The sequence below is a fragment of the Salvelinus namaycush genome, chromosome 16 (assembly GCF_016432855.1).
Source record: "Salvelinus namaycush isolate Seneca chromosome 16, SaNama_1.0, whole genome shotgun sequence".
Lineage (NCBI taxonomy): Eukaryota > Metazoa > Chordata > Actinopteri > Salmoniformes > Salmonidae > Salvelinus > Salvelinus namaycush.
Window position 1 is genome coordinate 34237020 of NC_052322.1, and position 19722 is coordinate 34256741.

A 19722-nucleotide genomic window follows, 5' to 3' on the forward strand; every position below is an offset into this window, starting at 1 on the left:
CTTGCATCAAAGGTTAAAGTTTTAATAGGATACCGAATGCGATTGGATCATCTAATTGGAATTCACATAACTCTTAGTTTTTCCACGTGGACGGGGATATTGGAAATTTAATCAAAGTTTACTGGAGGACAACTTAGTTAAAATAAGACAAAATAATTTATAACTGAATTTCTCCAGTATAATATAGGTTCAGCAAAATCCATTTATTGTTTGGGAAACCTTTTTAAATGGTACCTTCAGAGGTCATTCAATATTCATCAATAATAAAAAAGCAGTTTCTGGCTAAAGAGACAAGACTAACAAGGGAAATCCATGAACTAATAGTACAGGTAGATAGCAATGAAGACGATACTACAGAGACACAAAAAACTTGAACTTATTCAAGAACAATCTAATGTAATCTATTACAAAAAATAAAGCAAACTGGATGGAATATGGAGAAAAATGCACAAAATTCTAACTGAATTTCCAATACAGGAACGCTAACAAAAATAGTTTGCAGAAACTCGTTACTGAAGACGAGTCATCTATGATTCTCCGAATTATATTTTAAGAGGAAGCTAATTCTTTTAGGCAGATGTTCTCTTTTCCGTATCATCCTCTCCCACTGAATTAAGATTACGGTAAGGAATTTTTTCCAAATAATATGGAAAATTAACATATTTAAAGATCAGTGCGAAGGCCAAATTACAGAGGAAAAACTGAGGCTATTAAATCCTTTGTCTGGAAAAACCCTAGGGCTTGATGACATACCGGTAGAGGTATATCAAGCCTTTTTTTGATATACTAAAAGCTAAATTGTTAGTTTGTTTTTTAACCACTTCTATAGAAATGGTAGTCTGTCAGGTACTCCGCAGGAAGGTCTGATTTCTCTATTATTAAAACAAGACCCAGATGGCAATTATAAAGACCCAGTCTATCTAAAAAAAAAAAAACTGGAGGCCCCTTACACTTCAAAGTTGTGACGCAATAATTCTTAACCTTTATTTAACCAGGAAGGGCTCATTGAGATTTAAAATCTCTTTTTCAAGAGCGTCCTGGCCAAGATAGGCAGCACCAAGTCATTACAAAAATGACAGACAAACAACATGAAAAACTACAAGTAATCTAGTAAAAACCATTCATGAATTCACAAGAGTATAACAATATCAAAAACAGCAAATTAAAAACATTGACAGGTCAGGGAATCAGCCTCAAAATCCTTCATCAGAGATTTAAAAACACCAATCGGGACAAGTTCTTCCAGTTTAAAATTATTTTGTAAGGTGTTCCAAGACGATGGCGCAGAGTACATAAAAGCCCTTTTACCAAATTCAGTTCGGACATTTGGAACAGTTAGCAGGATAAAGTCCAGTGAACGAAGAGAGTACCCACCACATTTCTGAACAATAAAAATGCCCAAATAAAAAGGTAGTAAACCCAAAATGGCTTTGTAAATAAAAGTATACCAGTGACTGAGCCTACGAGTGATTAGAGATCCATTTAATGATCCACATAATACTAGCGAAATGCATAGCACTCAGAATTTAAAAGGGTTTTACCAGGTATTTTTCATCCTGATCAGACAGGTTTTTTACATGGATGATACATTGGAGAAAATATACGACAACTACTAGAAATAATAGAACATCTAAGCCAGGCCTGGTATTTTATAGCGGATTTTGAAAAGGCATTTGATAAAGTAAGACTGGATTTTATTTATAAATGCCTGGATTTTTTTTCAATTTCGGTAAATGTCTTTTATAAATTGGGTAAAAATAATGTATAGCAACCCCAGGTGTAAAATAGTAAATAACGACTACTTCTGAGTTTTGAATTGGCAGGAGGAGTTAAACAAGGGTGTCCGCTGTCACCGTATCTATTCGTTATGGCCATCGAAATGCTAGCTATTATAATCCGATCCAATAACGACAGAGGATTAGAAATCCAAGGCTTTAAAACAAAGGCGTCCATGTATGCCGATGACTCAAGTTTTATATTAAGTCCGCAAGCTAGATCCCTGCAATGTCTCATTAAAGATCTAGATGACTTTTCTGTACTCTCTGGACTAAAACCTAATTATGGTAAGTGTACAATATTACGTATTGGATCTTTTTAAAAATACTACTTTTACATTACCCTGCAGTTTACCTATAAAATGGGCTGATGGTGAAGTAGACATACTTGGTACTCATATCACAAAAGGTATAAATAAGCTCCCCACAATGAATTTCAATAGAAAACTTGTAAAAATAGACAAGCTCCTGCAACCATGGAGGTAAATACCTGTCTATTTATGGAAAAATTGCCCTGATTAACTCCTTAGTCATATCTCAGTTTACTTACTTATGGTGCTGCCTACTCCTGATTTAATTTTTCAAATCATTTGAGCAAAAAATATTTTGCTTCATCTGGGATGCTAAACCAGACAAAATAAACCATGCTTATCAATATAATGACTGAATTGGGTGGGATGGTTCTCAAGTAGATTACTAAAAAGCTCATCCATTGTTTAAAAATGGCCTTTTTGCCTTTGTGCAGATTGATGCGCCTCATTTTCGATTAATTGAAAATGATACTAAGAAAAAATATCTCTTTTTCAAACAAGCATTGCAGAGCTGGCTACAATTTCAATTTCCTCCCCCTGAAAAGAGAGAACAAATATTATGGCTGAACTCAAATGTGCTGGTTGATAAAATACCTGTATTTATGTGAAAGATGTTTGGAAGGGGTGTTTTGTTCTTAAATTACATTGTAGAGTTATGTCCTTCATGGAGTTATCAGAATTGTACGGAAAGGTCTGCTCAATCCAAGAGTACAACCAATTGATTACAGCATTACCCCAAAAATGGCAGCGGGAGGGGGTAGGGAACTGGTCTGTCTGCCAGATCAAAGGATCAAAATTGGCGGAGGAATAAAAATAGCATAAATATGAAAGTATACCAGTTTAATTTGAGGACCAGGATGTTGACAACTGCCATACAGATCGCAAAATAGTTTAAGAGATTTTTGATGGACCGATTCCATGATACAGGGTATATGAGTTGATATATAAAACAACGCAAGATTCAAGACTTTGCTTTTCAGCTAAAATTATTATATAGAATTCTTGAATATTTGGGGCATAAAATCATCGAAGCTCTGCAGATTTTTTTGTGAAGACCATTTATTTTGGTATTGCCCTCAGGTAGCCCGTTTCTGGTCTCAGGTTCAGGAATGGCTGAAAATAGCATTGATCTAAAATTGACCCTAGAAATAGTACTGTTAGGAGATCTGTAGAGACCGGGTCAGCTAATTACTAATAAAATAATTTGACTAAGTGTATTAGTAATCTTCAACTCGCAATCTGTGGATTTGATTAGATTGAAATTGTATGTTAAACATCACAGCATAGTTGATAGATATGTGTTGTGTAGAAACGTTAAGTGGGTGGCCAGCAGAGATGGATGGGCTGAGGGTTGGGATGTGGAATTGAAGACAAGTGGGTGTGGAGTTAGACTGATGGTCAAAGATAAAAGTAAAAATAAAAAGTATGTCTGACACTGAGGGGCAGTGTTTTTACAACCAATGCCGGTTTGCCTGAGGCTGATGCCGTGCAGTTTGTACACATGCATATACACACACTCTCATCCAAATAAACGCATACAAGAACACACACATACCTGTAATAGTGCCAGACATGCACACAAACATATACAGTTGGCATTGCTGTTATGATTTTAGTTGTCTTTGATGTCTGTTATTGTTTTTAAATTATATTTTTTTGTGTTTGCTGTTTTCTTCTGTCTTTCATTTTTCTTCTTTTGTTCATTCTCTTGGTTGTTGCATTGGTGGGGGTTCTTGGGGGTGGGGAATGGAATTAATTGTATTTTTACTTTTCATCTTGGGGGGGCTGTGGGAGGGGTCTCGAATAGTTGAGGGACAGCTATTGGGGAACTGTGGGGGGGGGACAGTCTTGGAGGGTTCGGGTTGACACTTTTTGGCCTTGTGGGAGATCTGAGCAGGGCATTGAACCTGGATGCTTCTGTGTCGCTCTGAATGGGAGTCTGTTGGATGACTGGTATGATGTAGTTGTTGAGAGGCTTCACTGCAAGTATATTGTATGTTTCACATATTCAATAAAAAAAATGCATATTAACAAAAGGCTACAACAATAAACTGAAGTTATAGGCTATTTATTAAATTGGTTTGCCAGCTCCAGGTAGGCTACACAAGTGGCACATTGATTTGCAATGACTCCAGTGATATTGTCATTTCAACATATTTATTGTATCAAATGGTAGCCTGCAATGGCATATCAATTAATAGGCTTGATGGCCAACAGAGGCAAATGTATCATTCTCCGCATTTAATGCCAGTTTCATTGAGGACTTTTCCCCATTTAAAAAGAACCACGCGAGGGAGTTCCATAACTTCCATTTCAAACTCCTGCAAGACCCAAAAACTGAACATGCATAAACACTTGGCTTGATACTGTTTTCTTTAAGCAAATTAGAAATGGCCCAAAAACCCGCAACCCATGACCAATACATTTTCACCCGCCACATCGTTTTCAAAGTAGCCCAATTTGCCTGGAAAGTTGTGAATATGGCAGCACTGGTCAGATTCAATCTCACAGGCACAAATATGACTTGATTCACGTTATCACTGTAACCTCCCACCCTTAAAGGGGCAGGTGAACATTTTGTCTCCTCTGATATTTTGGTTAATTGACTGGGTCGCAAAAAAATGAAATCAAACAATATACATCACTTCTTACTAGTAATACATTTGTTTTAGAAATATTACAAAGCATGCTCATCAGTTTTTATTGTGTTTTTGTAATTTTAGTGGGACAAAAATATTTGGGCTGGTAAAAAATATGAGTTTTAAGGGTAGATTATAATTTTGTTATCTACCTGCCACAGTGGCTGGTGGACAAACTTTTTTTATTAAAAAAAAGAAAGAAATGTGTATATATATATGCCCTGGTTGGCATGATTTTTGAATAGCTAACCTTTCCTCTGTCTCCATACATCTGTAAGGTTCCTCAGTCAAGTATTGAATTTCAAGCACAGATTCAACTACAAAGACCAGGGAGCTTTTCGAAAAAGCCTCATACAATAGGGCAGTGATTGGGTACTAATAACAAACCAAACATTGAATATCTATTTAAGCATTGTCTAGTTAATAAATATGCTGTTCTATTATAATATGCTATTATGTATTAATTCACCCAGACACCTCAAAGATAGTCATCCTTCTGAACAGAGCTGATTTAAAAAAAAAACAGCTACACAGTTCAATGGCTGTGATGGGAGAGAACTGAGGATGGATCAACATTGCAGTGACTCCACAATAATGGCCTAAATGACACTGTGAAAATAACCTAAATATACACACACAAAAAAATATATTCCAAAACATGCATTTTGTATGCAACAAAGCACTAAGGTAATACTGAAAAAATAACATGGAAAAGCAATACATTTCTTTTGGCCTAGATGCAAAGCCCTATGTTTGGGGCAAATCCAACACACACAACACATCACTGAGTAACTGCCTCCTTATTTTCAAGTGTGGTGGCTGCATCATGGAATGGGTATGCTTTACATCTGCAAATACTGGGGAGTTTTTCAGGATAAGGCTAAGCACAGGAAAAATCTTAGAGCAAAACCTGTTTGTCTGCTTTACACCAGATACTGGGAGAGGAATTCACCTTTCAGCAGGACAATAAGCTACAACACAAGGCCAAATCTACACTGGAGTTGCTTACTAAAAAGACAGTAAATGTTCCTAAGTGGCCAAGTTACAGTTTTGACTTAAATCTGCTTGAAATACTATGGCAAGACTTGAAAATTGCTGTTTAGACATGACCCCCAACATTTTGACAGATGAGCAAATAATAAGAAAATAAAGAGCATCACAAGGTCATAAAATAGGTTTTCATTTTCTAACTAGGGCTTTACCTTTTTTTTGAATGACCTCTCTATATTAAAGAGATTCTCTGGTACTTTTGTATACTTTTTATCCAGTAGTTCTGAAAGTAACGCTCACAATCTAAAAGTGGTTCCCGAAAATTGCATACTACGTCACGTGCTGGTTTGTGCACCATGTCAATCCTCTCGCTCTGCTGTGTGTGCATCTGGCTAGCTGTCACTCAAATGGTGAAGGGTGAAGCTCATTGGCTAGAACTCTAATTGTGAGGGGACTGGCCCACGTGGGGGACAATGGTGCAGCACAGCGCCCAGAAAAAGTTTATTTCAAACTAGGGATTTCGTGGCTAATTGAGGTCCGACGGTAATGCTGATCATAGATCTTGCATGTATAAACTACACATCGACACACCCAGTCCAACGCAGGAGGTTAATATATTTTGTAGTCACCAAAGATCCAGAGCATGTCTTTTTAAACCATGTTTTTAAAACTTTTTAACCAGACTTTTAATCAGTCCCAAACCCCAGTAAAAATTGGCTTTTAATTTATTTGACTTTCATTTATCTGCATGTCCAGCCCTTTTATATTTAGCCTCACAATTAAGTGTTTTACCATATTATTATTTTCAGGACAACCAGGGCTACAAGTAAAACGCAAAACAATGACAAAAAGAGCTGCATTCATGAGTTTTATTGTCAAGTTTTAAGCAAAAACTTGATAATGACTTTCTATGAATGCTGTAAGTGCAGAAATTGTTTGCTCAGTGTGAAATGAATATCCAACTAGTCAGTGACAACTGTGAGAAGTTTAGAATTTGACAGCAACTGTGAGCTTATTACAGTATTATAGACACTGTCCTGGGATTTCCTATGATCTTCTATGTAGAAAAACCCCTTACCTTCTAGCGACTCTTGTGTAGCTTGTGAGCGTCATAGAGCAAAACATGTGTTCGTGAGAGTAAGCTTTTCATCAATGGTTTTCAATAGTTTGTAGCGCAAACCATTTTGGATTTAACAAATGTGTTTTGTAAAAAGACCCCCTTTGGGATCCGCCCTTTTCTCACAAACACCACTCTAGCTCAGCACCCATTTTTAATAACAGACTAATGGTTGGTTTCTACAGATGCAGAAGAAATAAACATACAATGGTACAACCCATAAGTCTGTAGCTCACACACACACGTGACCATGAGAAAATTAGCTTTAGATTGAACTCAGTAAGCCCAGTCTATTGGGTTATTACGAAAGAGGATGGTTTGACGATAGCAACTGTATTATTATGGCTTTCATGGTACACTATTCCACAATGGAAATGCCCCATTGAATGTAAGGAAATGCAATGTCTTTCCAAGGAAGGGGTTATGTTACTAGAGCCCCATGGGTTTTGATACTTGAATAACTCCCTAGTATGACAAGCTTACTGGACAGTAAAGATGGTTATGACGTGCCATGTGGCACTGCCCAGGGCTGTTGTGGTGACCGTATTACCGCCACACCAGCGGTAGCGAGTCATGAAGGCAGTCAAATTCCACATAACCGTTTTGGTAATTAGGCTTCTCCAAGCTCTGATGCTGCTGATGGTCATTAGTAGCCTACCAAACATTCTGACTGCCTGGTACTCGGCACTCTCTATTGTCCCTCTAATCACTCTGATGTAAATGTAATAGAAATTCTAATCAAACACTTCATGAGAGCTCATGTTTTGCAACATTTCTATAGGCTATGCAATTGCGTGAGAAAATAGTGATGGCTTCTATTAAAAAGAGGATCCCATCAGCTTTCTATAGACTATTCCTATTATATGTATCTCAAATTTCCTAATATTAAGCACATTGCTTGTCTTCACAACAGTGACTTTTGATAAGGGTGTTTTCCCGCTAACGGAACATTTGCGCTTATAGCCTACTGCCGTGTGTGTGCATTGCTGTGCTTATAATGTGAAGAAATAGCCTAATAATTTATCAACATTGTAAGCTAAACATTCTGATCTGTTGCATCAGCCTCATTGCGTAAAAATGCTTTTTGATGCAAGAGGTTGAATTCGCATCCCTCGACTGTCCCAGACTATGTTTGGAATATTTATTTCTCGCACAGTATAGTCAACTTTTGTACAATGGGGGATAGTAGAATGACATAGGCTAGTGATTTTGTTGTTCATTAGGCCTACTCATCTTGTTGGCTGACAAAGTAAATGTGGACAGTTCTTCCAATATCTTCAATATGCGCTCGGAAAGGATGCGCGCAGTTGCATCCTCGGTGTGTTGGTCTTCACTTGTAGCCTGTGAGAAAGACCCGATCACGTGAGTGAGAGGTGCTTCAAAACACGCAGGGAGAAGGGAATTCAAATGATTATATGCAGCCCAAGGGCACAACAGCCACAAAAGGCATGGATTTGTTTTAAGGGGCATTATGCCACACAAAGGGGATGCTGCCGGGAAATTCGACGCATTATCAAGTGCTTGTCAAATTGTGAATGAGAGACTGAAGTGTGTACAGCCTGCACAAGAAACAAAGCAGAGCTTTTTTCAAGCCATAATTAATCGCATCATGTATCTTTTAGAATGTATTAAAAATCAAAACATATAGGCCAACGTTTGTGCGCACTCCCTCAAATACTTTGGTAGGCTGGTCATGGTTCACATCAACACCATCATGCCAGAAACCCTAGACCCACTTCAATTCGCATACCGCCCCAACAGATCCACAGATGATGCAATCTCAATCGCAGTCCACACTGCCCTTTCCCACCTGGACAAAAGGAACACCTATGTGAGAGTGCTATTCATTGACTGCAGCTCAGCGTTCAACACCATAGTGCCCACAAAGCTCATCACTAAGCTAAGGACCCTGGGACTAAACACCTCCCTCTGCACCTGGTTTCTGGACTTCCTTACGGGCCGCCCCCAGGCGGTAAGGGTAGGTAACAACACATCCACCACGCTGATCCTCAACACTGGGGCCCGTCAGGGGTGCATGCTTAGTCCCCTCCAGTACTCCCTGTTTATCCCACGACTGCGTGGCCAAGCACGACTCCAACACCATTAAGTTTGCTGACGACACAACAGTGTTAGGCCTGATCACCGACAATGATGCGACAGCCTATAGGGAGGTCAGAGACCTGGCAGTGTAGTGCCAGGACAACAATCTCTCAATGTGAACAAGACAAAGTAGCTGATCGTGGACTATAGGAAAAGGAGGGCCGAACAGGCCCCCATTAACATCGACGGGCTGAAGTGGAGCGGGTCGAGGGTTTCAATTTCCTTGGTGTCAACATCACTAACAAACTATCATGGTCCAAACACACCAAGACAGCTGTGAAGAGGGCACAAAAACAATTTTTTTCCCCCCCTCAGGAGACTGAAAAGATTTGGCTTGGGTCCCCAGATCCTCAAAGTTCTATAGCTGCACCATCGATGGCATCCTGACCAGTTGCATCACCGCCTGGTATGGCAACTGCTCGGCATCTGACCGTAAGGCGCTACAGAGGGTAGTGCGTACGACCCAGTACATCACTGGGGCCAAGCTTCCTGACATCCAGGACCTATATAGAGTGAGGGGAAAAGTATTTGATCCCCTGCTGATTTTGTACGTTTGCCCACTGACAAAGAAATTATCAGTCTATAATTTGAATGGTAGGTTTATTTGAATAGTGAGAGACAGAATAACAAAAAAAAAATCCAGGAAAAACGCATGTCAAAAATTTTATAAATTGATTTTCATTTTTATGAGGGAAATAAGTATTTGACCCCTCTGCAAAACATGACTTAGTACTTGTTGGCAAAACCCTTGTTGGAAATCAGAGGTCAGATGTTTCTTGTAGTTGGCCACCAGGTTTGCACACATCTCAGGAGTGATTTTGTCCCACTCCTCTTTGCAGATCTTCTCCAAGTCATTAAGGTTTCGAGGCTGACGTTTGGCAACTCGAACCTTCAGCTCCCTCCACAGATTTTCTATGGGATTACGGTCTGGAGACTGGCTAGGCCACTCCAGGACCTTAATGTGCTTCTTCTTGAGCCACTCCTTTATTGCCTTGGCCGTGTGTTTTGGGTCATTGTAATGCTGGAATACCTATCCACAACCCATTTTCAATGCCCTGGCTGAGGGTAGGAGGTTCTCACCCAAGATTTGACGGTACATGGCCCCGTCCATCGTCCCTTTGATGCGGTGAAGTTGTCCTGTCCCCTTAGCAGAAAAACACCCCCAAAGTATGTTTCCACCTCCATGTTTGACGGTGGGGATGGTGTTCTTGGGGTCATAGGCAGCATTCCTCCTCCTCCAAACACGGCAAGTTGAGTTGATGCCAAAGAGCTCCATTTTGGTCTCATCTGACCACAACACTTTCACCCAGTTGTCCTCTGAATCATTCAGATGTTCATTGGAAAACTTCAGACGGGCATGTATATGTGCTTTCTTGAGCAGGGGGACCTTGTGGGCGCTGCAAGATTTCAGTCCTTCACGGCGTAGTGTGTTACCAACTGTTTTCTTGGTGACTATGGTCCCAGCTGCCTTGAGATCATTGACAAGATCCTCCCGTGTAGTTCTGGGCTGATTCCTCACCGTTCTCATGATCAGTGCAACTCCACGAGGTGAGATCTTGCATGGAGCCCCAGGCTGAGGGAGATTGACAGTTATTTTGTGTTTCTTCCATTTGCGAATAATTGCACCAACTGTTGTCACCTTCTCACCAAGCTGCTTGACTATGGTCTTGTAGCCCATTCCAGCCTTGTGTAGGTCTACAATATTGTCCCTGACATCCTTGGAGAGCTCTTTGGTCTTGGCCATGGTGGAGAGTTTGGAATCTGATTGATTGCTTCTGTGGACAGGTGTCTTTTATACAGGTAACAAGATGAGATTAGGAGCACTCCCTTTAAGAGTGTGCTCCTAATCTCAGCTCGTTACCTGTATAAAAGATACCTGGGAGCCAGAAATTTTTCTGATTGAGAGGGGGTCAAATACTTATTTCGCCCATTTTAAAATGCAAATCAATTTATAACATTTTTGACATGCGTTTTTCTAGATTTTTTTGTTGTTATTCTGTCTCTCACTGTTCAAATAAACCTACCACTAAAATTATAGACTGATAATTTCTTTGTCAGTGGGCAAATGTACAAAATCAGCAGGGGATCAAATACTTTTTTCCCTCACTGTACTAGGCGGACTAAAAGGCTCCTTAAGAGCTTCTATCCCCAAGCCATAAGACTGCTGAACAACTAATCAAATGGCTACCCGGACTATTTGCATTGACCCTCCCCCAGCTTTGTTTTTTCACTGCTTCTACTTTCTGTTTTATTATCTATGCATAGTCCCTTTACAAATGACCTCGACTAACCTGTACCCCCGCACATTGACTCGGTACCCCCTGTGTATAGCCTTGTTATTGTTATGTACATTTCCTGTGTTTATTTATTTACTTTAGTTTATTTAGTACATTATTTTTTATTAACTCTTTCTTGAACTGCATTGTTGGTTAAGGGCTTGTAAGTAAGCATTTCACGGCAAGTTCTGTACCTGTTGTATTCTGTGCATGTGACATACGATTTGAGGAAAGTATCCTTTTTATATTTTTCTGCTTTGTTCAATTGTATTCTTCATACTATTTAAAAAGTTTAAACCCAAAGGTCTGCATCATTGGGCTTGTAGGCTATGTGTGCAAGCCAGGAGATGCTAAATGTGTTTGTTAATTAACGGTCAGTTACCTTGAGACTGGCAGTTATTTGCTTGACAATCACCGGCTGATTAAATTCTGTGACCGCCGCAGCCCCATCTAGAACCCCCACCAGTTCTTCACAGATCCAGCCTTGAGGGTGTATTCCACTCCATGCCAGTGAGGAAGAAAGTATGCAGCAAACTGTTTTTAGATTTGGGGGGGGGGGGGTTCGGAGTCATGATATATTTGATGGGTATTGATTTTGTGCTCTTTAAACTTGGCAGGCACTGCTGGAATGGAGTGACTCACCTTATCCTGGTTTCAGATCTGTGCTTTAGCTGACTCTTCTGACTAGCCTTATCAATGATAATCAGAGGACTAAAGCACATGCCTATGCTAAGGATAGTCAGTGCAGTTGGCTAAGGCATGTACAGTGCATTCAGAAAGTATTCAGACTCCTTCCCTTTTTCCACTTTTGTTTTTACGTTACAGCCTTCTAAAATTGATTTAAATATTTTTTGTAAATGTATTGAATATATCAAACAGACTTACGTTATTTACGTAAGTAATCAGACCCTTTGCTATGAGACTTGAAATTGCGCTCAGGTGCATCCTGTTTCCATTGATCATCCTTGAGATGTTTCTACAAATTGATTGGAGTCCATCTGTGATAAATTCAACTGATTTGGAAATGCTCACACCTGTCTATATAAGATCCCACAGTTGACAGTGCATGTCAGAGCAAAAACCAAGCCATGAGGTCGAAGGAATTCTCCGTAGAGCTCCGAGACAGAATTGTGTCGAGGCAAAGATTTGGGGATGAATTGAAGGTCCCCAAGGACACAGTGGCCTCCATCATTCTTAAATGGAAGAAGTTTGGAACCAAGACTCTTCCTAGAGCTGGCCGCCCAGCCAAACTGAGAAATCGGGGGAGAAGGGCCTTGGTCAGGGAGGTGACCAAGAACCCAATGGTCACTCTGACAGAGCTCCAGAGTTCCTCTGAGGAGACGGGAGAAACTTCTAGGACAACCATCTCTGCAGCATCCACTAATCAGGCCACTAGGCACATGACAGCCTGCTTATCAGTTTGCCAAAAGGAACCTAAAGGACTCTGACCATGAGAAACAAGATTCTCTGGTCTGATGAAACCAAGATTGAACTCTTTGGCCTGAATGCCAAGCGTCATGTCTGGAGGAAACCTGGCACTATTCCTATGGTCAAGCGTGGTGGCAGCATCATTCTGTGGGGATGTTTTTCAGTGGCAGGGACTGGGAGACTAGTCAGGATCGAGGAAAAGAGAAAAGTACAGAGATCCTTGATGAAAACCTGCTCAGTACCTCAGACTGGGGCGAAGGTTCAACTTACAACAGGTCAACAACCCTAAGCACACAGCCAATACAATGCAGGAGTGGCTTCGGGACAGGTCTCTGAATGTCCCTGAGTGGCCCAGCCAGAGCCCGGACTTGAACCTGATCGAACATCTCTGGAGAGACCTGAAAATAGCTGTGCAGCGACGCTCCACATCCAACCTGACAGAGCTTGAGAGGATTGTCAAGCTTGTAGCGTCATACCCAAGAAGACTTGAGGCTGTAATCGCTGCCAAAGGTGCTTCAACAAATTCTGAGTAAAGGATCTGAATACTTATGCAAATGTGACATTTCTCTTTCTTTTTTTAATGCATTTGCAAATATTTCTAAAAAACAGTTTTTGTCATTATGGGGTATTGTGTGTAGATTGAGGGAAAATTAACAATTTAATACATTTTAAAATAAGGCTGTAACAATGTTGAAAGCGTGAAGGGGTCTGAATACTTTCTAAATGCACTGTACATATCTGGGACCAGGCTACCAAGTTACCAGGCTATATCCACCTGCTATTAAACACACAACCCCCTCTTTCTGGAAGCAGCAGTGTTTCACTGAGTCTTCTTTACTCTATGCATATCAGTGCCCTGGAGAGACCAGAGATGGTTATTTATAGCTCCTTTATCAAAGGGAAACCTCAATAGCTATAAACCAGACTACATTGTCACGAACCGGCTCAAAGCCCGTAACAAAAGGGAGACAACGTGGAGATAAGGAATAACAAAATATATTTATTTAACTAAGGTAACCTAAATGCAATTAACAATGGTGTGTGTAATCAGTAATCAAAGTGGGTGTTTTGCTTGCATAAATGTGATAATGCGGTGTGTTGAAAGGTGCTAAAGCAAACAACCAAAAAGCCACAACAAAATCTATGACGGTGTCTGCATGGAGAGAGTCTCCTCCATGAATGGGGAAGTGGTGTATTTATCCTGGGAGACACCGGGCCCAGGTGTTTCCCATGTAGCTGACGACCCTCCCAACTCCGCCCACCGACATCCTAATAAGGAAACAAGAACAAAGAGAGAATACGGCAGACAGAGTGGGAGGGTCGTCACAACATGCAGTACATTATAGCATCTGTATGAATGTGCCAGTTCCTGAGAAGCCATTTTTATTTTTTTATTTAGTGTTATTTATTTTTGTCCATATAGTTGCGGAAAGGGTCTTGATTAAATCATTAACGATCTGACAAGTGATATAGACGACACCTGAAATGTGATGTAGGTTTTTAAGGACTCGTTTTGTGCATGTCTCCATATCAAGAAAACTCCCAAAGTCAGGATGCCATCACTTAAAATGAGGTGTTCAAACTAAGACTACATTTGGAAACAAAATAACCTTTGGTCATATTATCATGCTGTTTTGGTGACTATATATGTGGCCATCTCGCTCTGTGTTTTCACCCTTATTTCCCCAACCCACTGAGTCCGGCCTTCCCTCTGAATTATTTGTTTTCCTTTCTCTGTTCTCAGGGAGTGAAGCCTGCCAGCTTCAACAAGGTTGTGGATCCTGAAATCAAGGAGATTATTGGCGAGTGCATCTGCCAAAAGAAAGAGGAGCGGTGAGTGACTGTACCCGCCTCTCGGCCACAGGGCCCCCAAGGTGCCCTGCCATCCCTCCGCACCTCGCCTCACCTGCCCACGTCCTATCACCACAGCGATGATAGTCGGTGCTCTCAACAACATTGCAATCTACCCTCCCGATCTGTAGGGTGTCCTCTGCTAAGTTATATAATAATTGGTTTGATACGGAGGAGAAAATATCCCTTAGAACCCCCTCTGTGGCAGGTTTTCATACTGAGGTTATTGTGTGCTGTGCTCTCTGTCCTTGTCCTGGCAGCTAATAAACAGAGGGTACTCTTAGATAAGGGCTTATCCTGTTCTTATGGCTGTGTACAGACGGAAACACTGAAAACGTTGGTGCCCAGCGGAGTCTGTTTTTCAGCTCATGCATGACATAACTATTGAGTCACTTTGTACTTTCAGACTTTGACTTTCGTCTCATTAATTTATTTAATGTTGGCCTAATCTCTGAAATGACAACAGAAGATCAGTTGGAGCCATGCTATGATATCACAGTGGTGAAGGTTGTTTTTCTTGTTCCTTTCTCCCAGGTACTCTATAAAGGACCTGCTGAACCATGCCTTCTTTGCGGAGGACACAGGGGTGCGGGTGGAGCTGGCAGAGGAGGATGATGGGAAAAAGGCAGCTATCGCCCTGAAACTATGGGTGGAAGACCCCAAGAAGCTGAAGGGGAAGTACAAGGAGAGTGGCGCAATTGAGTTCACCTTTGAACTGGAGAAAGAGACTCCAGAGGGCGTGGCCCAAGAGATGGTAAGATGGATGGTTGAAGACATGGGTGGATTATAGCGTTAGACTGGTTGAACAGACAATCCAAGGTAGAGTATGAATTTGACCTGCATAAGAATATATTTGAGAATTTCTGATTCTTTGTTCCTCATCACAATATTTCTCAAGTCAGTGTGTTTGTCATTATTCATCAAATGTAACCATGTTGGGTTGTGTAGGGCAGCAGAGGTCTGTGTTGGGTTACTTGTCGTGTAGGGCAGCAGAGGTCTCTGTTGGGTTACTTGTCGTGTAGGGCAGCAGAGGTCTCTGTTGGGTTACTTGTCGTGTAGGGCAGCAGAGGTCTCTGTTGGGTTACTTGTCGTGTAGGGCAGCAGAGGTCTCTGTTGGGTTACTTGTCGTGTAGGGCAGCAGAGGTCTGTGTTGGGTTACTTGTCGTGTAGGGCAGCAGAGGTCTCTGTTGGGTTACTTGTCGTGTAGGGCAGCAGAGGTCTGTGTTGGGTTACTTGTCGTGTAGGGCAGCAGAGGTCTCTGTTGGGTTACTTGTCGTGTAGGGCAGCAGAGGTCTGTGTTGGGTTACTTGTCGTGTAGGGCAGCAGAGGTCTGTGTAGAGTCCAGGCAGACAGTGTGCCGACAGTGCTCTGATCTCATCAGGGAATGTGCCCTCATGCAGATTGGCAGTGATACGATTTGTACTTCCAGGAGTCCAATGATTGCGGTTTTCTTTTTTTCTTTCTGTTTGCATGTTTTTTTCCAAGGAATATCCACCATCAGGTAAGACCTGGTCATGCCTTGTGACAAAACACTGGGCCAGAGAGGCAGCATATATGTCTCTCTCTGTACTTAATTAACCCAGCGATAAGATTAGAGTGCTCAGACCCTTGGTGTGGTTTTATATTTCTGATGGACCTAGCTACTGTTTTCACCTGTAGATTGTTCTCAGACCCCACATCTAACTTATTTCAGCCTCTGTCCAAGCTGTTTAAGTGAAAGCAGGTATGGGCTTTATACCAAGTTGAGGAGCACTGGGCTAAAACACTGCCTCTAGTGAAACTAGAAATTGTCTCACTGGATGCTTGCAGATGTCAAAGAGGGTTATAGAGTGTAAAAGTAGAATAGTGGATTCGGCAGTTTCAGTCACACCCGTTTCTGACAGGTGTATAAAATCAAGCACACAGCCATGCAAACAACATGACAAACATTGGCATTAGAATGCTTTACTGACGAGCTCAGTGTCTTTCATTTTGGAATTAGATGTTTGACAAGCAGGTGTCCACATACTTTTGGTCATGTTTACCTCTGGTGTTAATTGTAGAAAAGGAAGAAGCTTTGTCTTTATTTTGGCCTGGATTAACTCCATCTGTTTGTCCTCTTATGTTGTGTACCGACTGTTCAAAACGGCCATGAGCAGACTTCATTTGTATTCTTCATATCTCATTGTGATGGTCACCAGAGATGTGCCTAGTTTGAATCTCTCTTCTCGTGCCTCAGCATCACTGTCTATTCCATCAAGTCAGGAAGAACATCCACTAACCATTGTCATTGTTTGACCATGTCTGGGTGACCTGCATTTTATGGTTGTCTGTGTTTTGTATTAGTGAGCTCATGAGTTACTCTATGGTGTTTTTAAGCTGTGAATAGATTCTAGAGTGTTTATTTGACCCTGTAGGCTATTTGTGTTTGGGACAGGCTTGGGTTTGTGTGTGCTTGACCATAGTTTTGTGTGTGTTCAGTTTGTTAAGCTGTCCTTTTGTCAACGGGCCAGGCTGTCGTGAGTGTTCATTTCCATTGTGAATGGGTCCAGCTGCAGTGCTTAGTGTTACTGAGAATCAGGGTCATCGATTATTTTGTCAGACAGCAAGCTGTCCTGCTTGCATCCCTCTATCCTGACATCTCCCCATGCTGGGGGAATTTTGGTCCAGCTGTAACAGTCGTTTTGGAGGTGAGGGGGAGAATGCGGCCCACAGTACAATGAGGATGCACTGCCTGCACGCTCCATCTCCAATCACCCCTTGTCACACTACGATGACTAATTTCTCTACAGACAGGCATCATGGAAGATGTAGTTTCTTTATCGACGGGGCTCTTGTCTCCGGTCATGCACTCTGCTACTCAGAGCTCCTTAAGTTTCTTATTCAGGACATGGTTTATGACAGGTTTTATTCAGTTTTCTGTTAATTAAATGACTTCATCTTAAATTACTGTGAACAAAGGTCTTAAAAGCAAAATTATCGTGTTAAAGATATGGGACTTGTACTCAATGAAATAAATACATTTGCCCGCCTGTGCCAAAACAGAAAGCTTTTTGAAACGTTTTATGGCAGGCCATGATTCCTATTAATGAGTCCTTTAATTCCAAACCTCCTTTAAAAAAATAACTCCTTATTTTAGCCTTCCATATCTTCCATGGTCTAAATAGAGGGTTGGCAACAGGTGGCCCGCAGGCCCCCACAAAGTTTTTAGTAAATGATAACAGCAAAAAAATATATATATATATTAGGAAATCTGTTCCCAAGTATCCCAACAAATTAACATGAAATTCTGTAAGTGTTATGTGAGTTGAATGCTGTAAACACAGAATAAAACAAAAGTCCCATGATGGTAGTGACTGCCCGTTACTACCTATTTACTATTTATTCACATTACTTTCAAATATTCCAGTTGTGTACATTACATTTGTTTTATTTTAAGACTTATTTCTTTATAAGTCCTCATCTCTATAGAGCTGCTGTCTGACAAAATCACTATTTTAGTAGTTCTTCAGAGTAAATAAGGCATACTTTTATGACTGCTGAATACCAACTATCAATCACTTAGATCATGTATTTTCACGTAGAGAGCAGTTGCTTCGAGTTCTCTTTCGTTCGCGCATTCTTCTGTCTTTTACGTAGGAGGCGTAAAATAAATCCAGACTGGACAAGTAGGTGCGCAATGGATTATGGCCTTTGTAGTAAATTGCCACGTTTTCCTACTACATCGCAGTTTGTGCTTGATTGAATTTATCTCTAGAGAAACTGTGCATTGAGCGCACAGAAGGGGGGAAAAAACGATGTTAGTCAATGAGTTGTTTAAAAAATGAAAAATAACGGACATTTCGGTTAATCGCTCAGTACTACTGTTTGGGTTGTGGTCAATTTGCAGTGTACAAATTATTATAATTATGTTCCAGCCCCACAAATATTTTCTACAATAAAAATCGGCCCGCGGCTGAGTCTAGTTGCCTACCCCCTGGTTTAAATGCACCTGTCCTGTATCCTGTCGTATTCTACACAGAGGCAGACTATTCTGTCTGAACCCTCTGAACCCAGCTGCTGACAGAATTTTAAAAAATCCCCCCTTCCTCAAAATAGATTCTCCATCTCTTCCCTTTCCTGCTCCCTCCTCCCATCTCTCTCCTGTTTTCTCTCCTCTTCCGCTAACACATTGACTCTAAAAATACTCTTCTTCCTACACTCCTCTCCCGATAGGTGGAATCTGGGTTCTTCCATGAGAGTGATGCTAAGATCGTGGGGAAGTCTATCCGAGACCGTGTAGCGCTGATCAAATGGAGGAGAGAGAGGTCCGTATTGGCAGGACCCCCAGTGGACGTAGAGGCAGGACTCGGGGCCCAGTCAACCCCGGCCCAGGGGGCCTCTGCTGGGGCTACACAGGCAGTACAGCCCCCTCTGCTGGAGCCAGAGGCAGACCAGCACGCCAGGCTGTGTAACCTTCCAGCCAGCGCCACCTCTGTCACATGTGAGACACCACTGACACACACATCATGCGGAATGACATGCAACGAGTGAAATCCCACAAGACTTACACCTCCTCCTGTCACATACACTTGACACCGTGCTCTCTGTGTCACGCGGTGGAATTAGTCTTTGACAGAGTTTCTATTATACGGTGGTTAGTGCTTGTTTGTGTCTGAGTAAGCTCTCTCGCTCAGTCTCCTTTGTGTGTAAAGACTAACCCCCAATCTTTGTATGTCTGTAGCAGACAGTACGTTTGACAGCGGCCTGGGCTCCGCTGTGTACTCTGACTCCCACAGCAGCCAACACAATGTCCTCTACCAGTCCCTAGTGGAGCCCATCACCAAGGCAACGCAGCAGGTCTGTACCACACACACTCGCACCTAGGGCACGTGCACTATACACAGGGTCATTATCATAAATGTACCTCACTAATACACACACAGGACATACCATACATTCACTCTACACACACTGAGCACGTGCACATAAAGTACATCCTCATTTGCACAGTAATACCCATCACATGCATATGTATGTGGCATATGCGCACACACATTTGGATCCTCATTTTATTACAAATGTAATAACATAGGAACATTTATGTTTATGCCCAACCTAAAGAGTCACTGCAGCTCATTTGCTCAGAATTCTCAAATTAATCTCCACCCTATTCCATTTTCATGTTTTTATTGTGTATGTGTCGAATTTCTTCAATCTGTTTTTGATTGTGTTTTGAGTAACATATGTTTTGCCTGTGGGTCCCTGTATGGGCTC

General features: G+C 41.4%; 1 protein-coding gene across 1 annotated transcript in view; it reads left to right on the forward strand.

Moving 5' to 3' along the window:
* Positions 1-19722, forward strand: part of LOC120061640 (serine/threonine-protein kinase WNK2-like) — an 88321-nt gene that overhangs the window by 39456 nt on the left and 29143 nt on the right. The window contains exons 6-10 of the mRNA XM_039011541.1: positions 14381-14469; positions 15022-15241; positions 18682-18949; positions 19190-19309; positions 19686-19693. Of these exons, the coding sequence (XP_038867469.1) occupies positions 14381-14469; positions 15022-15241; positions 18682-18949; positions 19190-19309; positions 19686-19693 (705 nt within the window). The remainder of the gene's footprint in view (positions 1-14380; positions 14470-15021; positions 15242-18681; positions 18950-19189; positions 19310-19685; positions 19694-19722) is intronic.